The 11,701-nt window shown below is 45.4% G+C and overlaps 1 protein-coding gene across 1 annotated transcript; it reads left to right on the top strand.

Annotated features, from left to right (window-relative positions):
• The first annotated feature begins 423 nt into the window (after positions 1–423).
• On the top strand, positions 424–11,379 carry HTR3A (5-hydroxytryptamine receptor 3A). The gene is made up of 9 exons (XM_036746716.1): positions 424–490; positions 3,442–3,608; positions 4,375–4,419; positions 5,937–6,046; positions 7,483–7,652; positions 8,665–8,825; positions 9,351–9,561; positions 9,690–9,926; positions 11,081–11,379. The coding sequence occupies exons 1-9, from the start codon at positions 424–426 to the stop codon at positions 11,377–11,379; spliced, it is 1,467 nt and encodes a 488-aa protein (XP_036602611.1).
• The last annotated feature ends 322 nt before the right edge of the window (positions 11,380–11,701 follow it).

Below are 11,701 nucleotides of genomic sequence, written 5' to 3'. Positions count from 1 at the left end.
GGAAAGAGAGGCAGGCCAGCTGTCTGGGGACTGAGTTCTGAAGCTTCCGTTGCATGACATCAGCCGGGGTGGGCTCCCCTCCCCTCTTCTCCTTCCGCTCCTTCCCCTCTCTTCTCCTCCCTTCCCTTTCCCTCCCTTTCCAGCCCTGAAACCTGATGCACGATTAACCGAGTGGCTTCTCAACCCCGATGGCTGGGAAGCGCACGGCTGCTACAACTTGCGGAGCCTTCCCTAGAGTTTCTAAGGAGAGAGGAGAGGAGGAGAGTGCAGGACGGTGGGGTCTGGTGGGCAGCGGGGTGGGAAGTGGGCACCCAACGAAGACAGCCAGGGGGCGGGTCTGGGACAAGATTTGGGGGCGGATTGGGGGGAAGGCTTGCCCTGAAGGGACACAAAGAGAAAAGACGCCCCAGCAGAACCGCGGCCATGCTATTGTCCCTCCGGCAGGTGCTCCTTGCCCTGCTGCTACTGATTTTCCTGGGGCCATGTGAAGGTAAGGGGACTCGTGGGAAAGTTCTGTAGGCTGGCGCAGAGTCGGCTCTTGGAGGGAAACCACTGCGAGATGCCCCCGCATTCACTCCGCTGCTCTCTTGGCCAGGAGACTGTAGCGAGAGCAGGGACTTGGATAAGTCCTCTAGGTTAAAAGGCTGGTGCTTTGCAGGGTGCGGTGGGGTGGGGAGGGGAAGGAAGGTGGAAAGCGTAGAATGCAGAGGCCGAGACGAAGGATGACAGGTGGATGCCCTAGTCCAGGTCCAGGGGAGGAAAAAGGGGCGGGCCGGGCTGGGAAGAGTGACCTTTACATTTGGAAAGAGAGTCATACAGGCTAACACACACACAATCTCGCCGGGTGGAGAAGTGCAACTTTGGGCTTTCCATTCCCGGAGCTAGAAAGTTTGGAAAGTTGAAGCTGGGGATGGGATGTTTAAATGAGATGAACGTTCTCCCTACGTGTTCCCCCATCCTACCCCGTTCTTCCACTCAGTCTTGGGATTTGGCTAATTACGTGTCAGTTGAGTACCTAGCAGACGTCAAAGGGTTATGAATATTATTTTCTTCCCCTCTGTTAGTCATTTGCAGAAACATTGGGGTGGGGGTGGGGAATGAGAAACGTGATGATTGTGGTTATTAATCTATTTGTTTTGCCTTTTAAACTGGAAAGCATTATGTAAATAAGTTATCCTTTTATTAGTATTTGATGAGAAAGCAGTTCTCTCTTTCTGACATATTTGCCTAGAGAGACTGGTGGACTCTGCCTAGTTTTTATCTAAGACGATGGAGGCCCTAGTTTCAAGTCTCTTTCCCCTTCTCCTCCTCCTGAGTCAGTCTGAAAATCCATCGGGGCAGAGAGAGGCAAAGAATAATCCCTGGGGGGGGGGGGGGGAAGGAGAGGGAGAATCCCATTCTCCCTTTCTACTTCCTCCGGGCTTCACAAATTGTTTCCTAAAGCAAAGCCTGTTGGAGAACACTGGCTAATCACAGTAAGAGGGAAAGTTCAGTGTGGTAAAACTTAATATGCAGGGTGTGCCCTGTGCCTCACTGGGCCATAGTATAACATTTCTTTTAAAATTCTTAAGAATTGTTATTGACATCCCATGTTTTTATGTCAACTATAGTTGCCAGTAACCCTTGCCTCCTGGAGAGCCATTCTTTATAACAAGAAATTTTTAAAAAGAAAGAAAAAGTTCAGCAAAACTAACCAACACATCAGCCAAATTTGACATTATATGTAGTGTTCCACACCCGTGGTCCTCCACCGTGCAAAGGAGAGAGGTGCCTTCTCATCTCTTCATTGGAGCCATACTTGGTCACTACATTTCCCCAGAATTCAGTTTCAATTGTTTTGTTATTTCGATTTACTTTGTTGTAGTCATATATATTGTCTCCCTGATTCTGTTTATTTTATTTTGCAACAGTTCATATTTCATGCCATACTTTTCCGTATTCACCATTTCCTACAGTGCAGTAGTATTCCATTATGTTCATTACATTATCACAAGTTATTTAACTATTTCTAAATCAATGGCCATCCACTTTAATATTACAAAGAGTGCTGCTATAAATGCTCCAAGGACCTTTTTAAAAAAAAAAAAACAAACCATCGACTTCCTTAAGGTATATGCCTAGCAGTGGGAGCAAAACGTATTAGCATTTCAGTCATTTCTTTATAGCATAATTCCAAATTAATTTCCAGAATGATTGGACAAATTCACTTCTGTAGCAGTAGCGCATTAGTGTACCTGCCTGTACACTTCCAACACTGACTATTCCCATCCTTTGCCCAGTTTGCTGGGTGTGGGGTAAAAACCTGAGAGTTGTTTTGATTTACTAGACACTAGACCTATTTGGGCTGCAAATGAAAAGGTCAAAGGAGACTGCTATAGGCTTGGTTGAGGGTGTGGAGAAGAGGCAGGGAAAAATTCCCAGGAAGTGAGACTTAAATGTTCATTTCTCATATTATTAGTGACTTGGAGAATTATTTCATATACTAGTTAAACCACAATCTACTATTGTAAAGCATTGGACTTAATTGTTGGAGTTTTTTTGCACCCCATATAAGAGAACCTACTGGAGGTTTAGAAGATCCTGCCTTCTCTATAACACTCCCCTGAAGCCTATTCACTAGTAACAATTGTTGGGGCAGGGCGGTGGGGGGGGGGGGGGCGGGAATCCAGGATATCAAAACACTCTATAAAGCCTTTCATTCATCCTTGTTAGAATCCCACAATATGACCTCTCCCTATTTCCCAGAAGAGAAATTGAGGGGTTTACAATCTAAGAAGAGAACAGTTTTTTTAGAAAACCTACTTACCTTGATTCCACCATGGATCTGGCCAAGGTTTGGGGAGTGTGCAACAGAGCTACCCCAGACACTGAAATTTACCTTCCATAGGTTCCATACCTTCCTAAGTTCCATACCTTCTATACCTTCCTAGGCCATATTTATGAAGCAGACAGCCCCTGGTGTCTTTCCCACCGCAGCCTTCTCTGCTAGCCCTTACTAGCTCCACTGAAAGGTACCTACTGCCTTCATGCTGTCCCTTAAGTCTCCAAGGTCACCTATGTAGAGCTATTTCCAACTTACCCATCTTAATCAAGGCCCTGTAATGCAAAACTTTTTATTCCTTGATCCGTTCCCCTTTCACAACTTATCTGACTTGTATTAACTTTCCCCTACTGCTCTGATAACAGATTAATGATTTATCCTTCCCACAAAGTATATTTGCATTTTAGCCAGAGCCTTCTGGAAATAGGATATTTTAATTCAAAGGAATAATTCTAGTGAATAGGATTTTATGGGAGTAGGGTTAGAACTGTGGAGTCAGAAACCTTTAAAGTCAAAGTAAGTAGGGCTGGCAGTGGGTCTGTACCATGTTAGAAAACGTGTTAGGTAAACCATGTTAGGTAAACGTCTAGCTTGTTACTGTGCCCTGAACATCTTTCTAGCCAGGAGGAAGCAAGGCACCAAAGCAGCCAACAACAACAAGCCAGCTCTGCTGCAACTGTCTGACCACCTCCTGACCCACTACAAGAAGAGCGTCCGGCCTGTTCGGGACTGGAGGAAGCCAACCACTGTGTCCATTGATGTCATGATCTATGCTATCCTCAGTGTGGTAATTATCTATCTCTACCCTGCCCCCTAAACATAGTCCTGAGCAGAGGGCCTCACCCTTCTGGGAAGAGAAGAGGACCAGAGAGACCTGACAGAAGCACTGGGGCCGGGGAGCAGGGGGTGGAAAATGCAACTGAGTCTCTGAGCCAATGTTTATACCAGACAGCTGCACAGTATTCAAATGCCCATGGTCAGGGCAGAGGAAGGGCTATGATGTTGGACAGTAGAGGGTCAGTGGAAATGAATAGGTAGGTTACAGTGCTACACAGTGAAGGCTACAATTAGCTGGAGTTGGGGTACAGTGCTGTGTAATGGCAGACAGAAAAACTATAGTAATAATGTGCAAAGATGCAGTGGTGTATGTGCATGTGTGTCTGCACATGTGTGCACATGCATGTGTGTTTATTTGTGGAAGGAGGGTGTCTGGGCAGAGGAGAGGCAGAAGAACAGCCTTCCATAGCCCCTTCTCTACTCTCCAACAGGCACACAGAAATCATCTCTCTTTAGTTACCCTAGTGAAGGGCAGTCCCCTTCCAAACTGTCCCCAGATAGAATGTAGTCTACATGGGGCAAGACATCCACTCCCCTGAGACCCTTAACCTTCCACCTCTCCTAGAAGTGGGGTCTTTCTGGTAGAGCATAGCTCTTTCCCTGGGGTTTGTACATGGAGGGAACATCTGTAGACAGTTAGCACCTCAGTCCTAGCTGGGATAGGGGGCACTCTTTGTTAATCTGTACTTGTCTCTTGTCTCCCCTTTGTCTCACAGGATGAAAAGAACCAAGTGCTGACTACTTACATCTGGTACAGGCAGGTGAGCAGTCCAGCCCCTCACTCACCCTCCCTCCCTCCCTGAGAATGGGGACTCTGTTTCCCAATGATGTTCCTTTCCTCCACTTTCCTCAAGAGTCCTACATGTTTAGGAAGACAGGAACATAGGGGAAGGGGTGCTTCTAGCCAGATTTATTGGAGTAAGATTATTTCATCTACATAGTCCTCAAATCCCTGGCTGTTTCCCAGTTCACTCCCTACATAACACATTGACTAAATTGGTTGTATGAATATCCCTGGGTCTGATCCTAGATTGGTGGGCTTAGTTGGCATTTATCTGTTTCTTCATGGGGGTTGCAGAATCACATCTTCTAATCAGAGGTGTGATTATTGTTAAAGTAAGGACAAAATGGGATCCAAAATGACATACTCCTGAGCCACTCCTGGGCACCGTGTAAAGAGGCAACAAGATTCAGTGAAAAGGGCGCTGGACATGGGGTCTGAAGATCTGCTCGTTAATAGCTGTGTGTCCTTGGGCAGGTGAAAACTTCTCTGAACCTGACATTCCTCATCTGAAAAATCTGAAGATTAGACCAGATGATCTCTACATTTCATTACAGTTCTCAATCCAATGACTCACAAGATCTTAATTAGTTAGAAGACACATCAGACTATCTTATTTGACTGAGATTCTCCGCTCTGATATTACCAATTCTGTGATGGATTTCATGGCTCAATTTTCCAATTTCTCCAGTTTAGTGCTTATATGTGGGTTGGCATGTATAGTTACAGCCCTGGTTCTGATCACTGAACAAGCTTTTTGAATGTGTCTTTCAGGGTGTTAGAGGTGACATCTTTCAACTCATTCTTTCCCCTCCCCCCTGGCCCCAGATACTCGGTACCCAATTTTGACCAAAGGACCTTTTTGGCTCTGAGAGGAAGCGTGCGCACACACACACATACACACACACACACACACCCTTGGCTAAGGTCTTAATTGCCTCAGTCATTTTCCCTTCCAGGAGCCCTCTGGGTGTCAGAAGGTAGTATAGAAAGGACATGGACTGTATAAAGAAGACTGTGGTCTGGCACAGGAGAAATGTTCCCCAAGGAGAGGATGACTCCAGAACATTTAGTCTCCAGCTTCTCTCCCTCTGGGACACCAAGACCATGTCTACAAGGACCAAAGACTCCCATTTGTGTCCCTAGGGATATTTGTCTATCCCACATGACAGAGCGAGTTATTTGCTAGAAAGATTCAAATATTGTCAGTTAAGGCTGTGTTATGGATGGAGTTGAAGGTGGCATAGGGAACAGCTGGCAGTGGTTCATTTATTTTTTAATAATTTGAGGGAAAACCAGTACTTTTTCTGCCACCCTTGTGTACATATTTCCAAGGAGGAGAGCTCTATCCCTTTGTAGCTAATCGTTCTTCTAGGTCAACGGGAAGGCATGAGGAAGAGTAATAATGTCCCCTAACAGGGTGCTAAGCATATCCTTATTGTGGTAGCAAGGGCTACCAGTGATTGTCTCTCACCAACTTTCTCCCCACTCCCTTAGTTCTGGATTGATGAGTTTCTCAAATGGAATCCTGAAGATTTTGACAACATCACCCAGCTGTCCATCCCCATTGACTGTATCTGGGTCCCAGACATCCTTATCAATGAATTGTAAGTCTTGGCCCCAAGGGCTTGTGTATGGGGACTGGGAACAGAAGAGGACACTAGTTTCTACTGACTTTGGCTCTAGATCCTAACGGCTGCCATTCCAATTTGTTATATAATTAATGTTGGTCTTCCGTAGCCCTACCTACCTTTTTGTAGCAATTATTCCATCTTTCGACTCATTCTTCCCACCCCAATCCACCTACTCCAGATACTCTATACCCAATTTAGGCCTAGGGACCTTCTTGGCAGAGAGAAAAATAGTTTCCTTTAGATATATCAGTGAATGTTTTCTTTTCTAAAAGTATCAGTGTTTTAAGAGGATAGGAGTTGGGGAGAGTTTTAACCCAAAGGAGTGATTCTGTAAATGTAGAATTTCAGGTACCTGGGTGGGGCAGAAATATTGTACCAAGTGCTGGCCCATTGGGCTTTTCAAATCACTCCAGCACTTTCTTCGGGTAAGACAAACACAGTCAGCCAGCTGTGCAGCCCCATTCTGAGTTCTCAACGTGATCATCTTAATCCAGGCTGCCTTGGGAGTGGCTGCCTGGACTTCTAGAAAAAACAACTCTGATGGAGATGCGAAACACAGAATGGTATTTTGTTTTATTTTGTTTTGTTTTTCATTGGAAGGCTTTCCTCCAGGAGAGACATCCTGCTCCTCCTCCCATTCCTCAGAGGATGAGGCAATGTCCCTGAGTATCTTTTCCAACTTTTCTCTCTGGACATCTAGTAGTATAGAGCTGGATGTGGAGGGTTAAAAAGTCCAAGCTTCTCATCCTTCCTTTTTATTCCCAAGGGGAATAATGGGCAGTCTAGAACAATACTGATCTTTTCCTGATGGTAGGAGTGGGGCTTTCTTAGCTCTTTTTTATTTTTTGATCACTGATTTCTCTAGTTCTCTTCTAGGGTTAATTTTTCCCATTTCCCAGGAGGGGGAAGTGGAAGCCCTAAGGAGCCTGGGCAGAGCTGGTGTTAGGATTAGATTTGGATGTCCTGGACATCCCCACTTACATACACTGCCCTCTGGCCATGAAGCTGGTGACAGTAAATGCTAGGATCTGAATCACTGTGGGGCTAGGGTGGAAGCCACTGGGAATGAGCAGCTGAGGACTCACCTTATAGGGCCGTGTCCCCTATAAAGTAATCCAAGGACTGGAGGGTCACTGTGGGCAGTGAGGCATTTTGCTTGTCCAGATTGGCCTGTAATTAGTAATGGTAGAACATTTAGGGACAATGTCTTTGATTGCCCTGGAAATGACAGAAAGACCACCAAGAGTGTAGATAAGAGGTGGGGAAATGGGCCAGCCAGGATCTCTCTAATTAACCCACCACTTCCCAGATCCCTTTCCATACTCACTGAAAGTCATCAGAGTAGATATTCCAGGTTGTCTCTGGAGTAATTTCTCCCTTTCAAACACTAACTCTTCTTTTCTGGGCAGTGTGGATGTCGGAAAATCCCCAAACATCCCATATGTGTACGTTCGGCACCAGGGAGAGGTCCAGAACTACAAGCCCATCCAGGTAGTGACTGCCTGCAGCCTGGACATCTACAACTTTCCCTTCGATGTGCAAAACTGCTCACTGACTTTCACCAGTTGGCTTCACACAAGTGAGTGTGGAGGGGCTAGACTGAGGCCAAGGGCCAAGGCGGCCTGGTCCTACAGAAATCACAGAGAGAAGACCCAGGGATCTATTTGTCCTCTTTGAAATACCCAAATAATACTATCATGATAGACTGAACCTCTTTCAGATTTCTAAACCTGCCTTGCAGAAAGGTGTATTGCCCAATACTAGGTATCTTTCTAGTAGTGAAGAATGTTGACTTTGTTATTTTCCTTTCTGTAAAGTACTGAAAGAGGAGACTGGAGGTGGGGGAGGGAGATCACTAACATAAACTCTCATGGATTGGTACCTGATACCTGACCATAAGGTTAATTTGTCCCCTGGATTAAGCATATATAGCACAGTTCGCCCAAAGTCAGTTAGCCAGTCAGCTAACATTTATTAAGCTCCTACTTTGTGCCAGGCACTATGCTAAATTCTGGGGATACGAAGAAAGGTAAGAGACAGTCCCCGCCTTCAAGGCACTCACAGTCTAATCGGGGAGGCCACTAGAAACAACCGGACAAACAAGGCATAAACAGGATAAATTGGAGATATTCAATATAGGCAAGGCATTAACATTAAAGATCAGAAAAGGTCACTTCCAAAACATAGGACTTTAGCTGAGATTTGAAGGAAGCCGGGGAATCTAGGAGGCAAAGATAAGGAAGCAGAGAGTCTTTGGCCTTGGAGGTTTGTATTTAACTAAAGTGTGCTTCTCCTTCTTTTGTTCTTGTTGGAGTTACCCTCTCCAAATAAGGGACCAAGGTAATGAGACTTTGTTCAGTATTTAAAAGCATAAAGAAAACACAGTGGCACATAGTAGTGCATAAATGTTTGTTGATTGATAGTTGGATTTAAACCTAAGCACCTCAATTCTAGCTTATGACTGGTTGTGATGAAAAGTATTATGGATTATGTCTTAAGAGAAGTTGGGCGGATGAACAAAGACCTCCTCACCATCATCCTCCTTTATCCAGCCAACCTCCTTTCTCCCTCCTTTTCTTATTCCTGCTAAGTCCGGGACATCAACATTACCCTGTGGCGGTTACCAGAAATGGTGAAGCTTGATAAGAGCGTCTTCATGAACCAGGGAGAATGGGAACTTCTGCATGTGCTAACCCAGTTTCAGGAGTTTAGTGTTGAAACCAGTAACAGCTATGCAGAGATGAAGTTCTATGTGAGTAGAACAAAGGTTGGGTGGGCAATGTGCTGGCACAATACACCCCGGGGGGGGGGGAATCCCAGAGGGAAGAGACCCCTCTTGACAACTTCAGTGCTTCAGGAAAATACCAAGGGGGCAAACATTAGTTTAAGTTTCAGATAAGGTATGACCACTCCCCAGGAGTGTAATAAAGCTCTCTAGACAGCCTCAAAAAATTCAAAGAAGTTGGCAGAAATGTCCCAGTAGATGAGGAGGCAGAAAGAGAGAATGGCTTGACCAAAACACTTTTTTGCTGGGTGAGCTTCCAAAAAGGATTTAACAACTCTTTCTGATTGATTCTCTGCTGTTCTTCCATGTCCATCACCAAATTCTAATGAAGTCTTGCAAATAGCAACTGGTCTATGCCCACAGAATATGCAATCTACCCATTTTCCTTTCTGTGAAATCTGTTAGGTAGTCCTAGGGAATGAGGGTCAGGTTCTATAAGTCCAGGACCTTGTCCATCCCTGGCTTCCCCCAGACACCCTTCTTTGCTTCCAGGTGGTCATCCGTCGGCGTCCCCTTTTCTACACTGTCAGCCTACTGCTGCCCAGCATTTTCCTCATGGTCATGGACATCGTAGGCTTCTACCTGCCCCCAGACAGTGGTGAAAGGGTCTCCTTCAAGATCACTCTCCTCCTGGGCTACTCTGTCTTCCTTATCATCGTGTCTGATACGCTTCCAGCCACAGCTATTGGCACCCCACTCATTGGTATGACCCACTCCTTGTTATTGGTGGGAAAGGGGAGGAGAGAAAGGGCTCAGTCTAGCAGAGATGACTGCCCATGACCTCATGTATTTCTTCTCTTCCCCACCCCAAACCTCCTGGGGGTTGCCCAGGTGTCTATTTTGTGGTGTGCATGGCCCTGCTGGTGATCAGCCTGACTGAGACCATCCTCATCGTACGGTTGGTGCACAGGCAAGAATTCCAGCCTCCTGTGCCTGCCTGGCTTCGGCATCTGGTGCTTGATCGAGCTGCAGTTCTTCTTTGCCTCCAGGATCAGCCATATCATAGTTCCTCAGCCCTCGAAAGACCCACAGTCCCCTCCCATCCCACTGAGAATGACACGTGCTCAGGTAAGGAATTGTAATTCTCTGTAAAGCTCAGAATCTCTCCCCTCATATCCTTATTCTGATTTATACAAGAAAGAACACATCTTTTTTGTCTGAGTCAGAGCTAGTACTATCCAGAGACAGAAAACAGAATAGGATGCCTCTGGAGGGTCCTAACATACCAAGGAGTCCATAGCAAGGCTTCAGAGTTGGATTTTTGGCCCACTATTACCTCATATTAATGACGAAGAGACAGACTGCAGGCTGAGGGCATATATGTGGGTCCTCTGTCCTTTGCTGGAAACCCCCACATATCCAGGTTATAGAGATGTGGGGAACACCCCATAGAATTAGGCACAAAAGGACTTGAAGTCTCATTGGGTATGGTCATTCTGTCAGACCATTCTACTGTTTTGGCCAAAGGAATTTTCATAAATATCCATTAGAACTAGGGACTGTCATTGACAAGTAAGCCATAGCCTGAGCACTTTTACAATGATGATAAGAAGCTGTCTTTTCTAGAACCACCTTACCTCAAAGAGATCCAAGATCTTCCCTTGAGTTCCAAAATTCTGAGAGATAAGGGGAGCAGATGTGTCCCTACTTAAATGATGAAGAAAGTGAGACTAAGAGAGGATCTATGCCTTGCCCAAGATCATACAATGATTAGCGTGACTAAGACAGAAACTTGGGTTTTCTGACTCCTCACCTCTTTCTGGGTTGGAAATTTATGTCAATGAAGCAAGATTTTGGCCAGCTTGAATTCTCCCTCATCATATAACTGTAAATTAGTCCTGCTGCCTTCACACCTAGTTTTTCTCTTCCCCTGCTGATAAACAGCCTTCCTGTAGGTGCTTCAGTCTCAGGTGGTGAAGCTGAGGAGGCACTGGATGAAGAATCAGAAAATCTGGGTCCTACTTATAGCTATATCATTAATTAGCTATGTGAATTTGCATAAATCTAACCTTTTTGAGGTTAGATTTCCTTATAGGACTAATAATGCCCGCCAGATCACTTAACAGGATTATTGTGAGGATCAAGTGAGATGATGTATATGAAAGCATTTTGAAAAATACAAAATACTATACAAATAATATACAAATGTAAAGATTTGGTATAGTCCTCAGGCCATTTTGCCCTGTTCTTCCTCCAACTCCAATTCTCTATCCCTTTTTCAGCCACAATGAACCACTGCAGCAGGTTGGGAGGGCTTCAGGACTTGGAGAAGAGTACATCAGAGAGGGAAAACCCTTCCCCACCACCCCAGGAGAATTCTGTGGTAGTACATGGGCTACTTCAGGAGTTGGCAACCATCCGGCATTTCCTGGAGAAGCAGGATAAGTGCCGGGACATTGCCCGGGACTGGCTACGGGTGGGCTCGGTGCTGGATGTGCTGCTGTTCAGAATCTACTTGCTGGCAGTGCTGGCCTATAGCATTACACTGGGGACTCTGTGGTCCATCTGGCAGTATGCATGAGTTGAGCCAGACCTAGGATGGAAAGTGGAGATAGGAGAAGGAGGGTTATTCCTGAGTCCAACAGACTCCAGGACATGTTGAACATAAATACATTTCCATTCTCAGCTTCCTCAGTTATTCAGGGTGGGATTTCTTTGGAAGACTTAGACAACATAAATTTGTTCATCACCTAATTGAAAAGTGGACCATGGTAATTGTTATCTTGAAATCAATCAAGGCAGGCTCTGCCATTTGGGGATCCCTAGGTTATGACCTCATTCAGCACAAGGTTACTATGCTACAATGTCATTATAACTAATACTGTTATAGGCTAACAAGTGGA

Source organism: Trichosurus vulpecula, chromosome 2 (assembly GCF_011100635.1).
Source record: "Trichosurus vulpecula isolate mTriVul1 chromosome 2, mTriVul1.pri, whole genome shotgun sequence".
NCBI classification, from domain to species: Eukaryota; Metazoa; Chordata; class Mammalia; order Diprotodontia; family Phalangeridae; genus Trichosurus; species Trichosurus vulpecula.
This window is presented reverse-complemented; position numbering and strand designations above follow the sequence as displayed.

What these genes read in the sequence shown, in the direction of transcription:
- HTR3A (XM_036746716.1), top strand. Translation starts at nt 424, where the DNA reads ATGCTATTGTCCCTCCGGCAGGTGCTCCTTGCCCTGCTGCTACTGATT. An exon ending in CACCAGTTGGCTTCACACAA is followed by an intron (nt 7,653 to 8,664) that starts GTGAGTGTGGAG and finishes ATTCCTGCTAAG; the next exon opens with TCCGGGACATCAACATTACC. An exon ending in TGAGAATGACACGTGCTCAG is followed by an intron (nt 9,927 to 11,080) that starts GTAAGGAATTGT and finishes TCCCTTTTTCAG; the next exon opens with CCACAATGAACCACTGCAGC.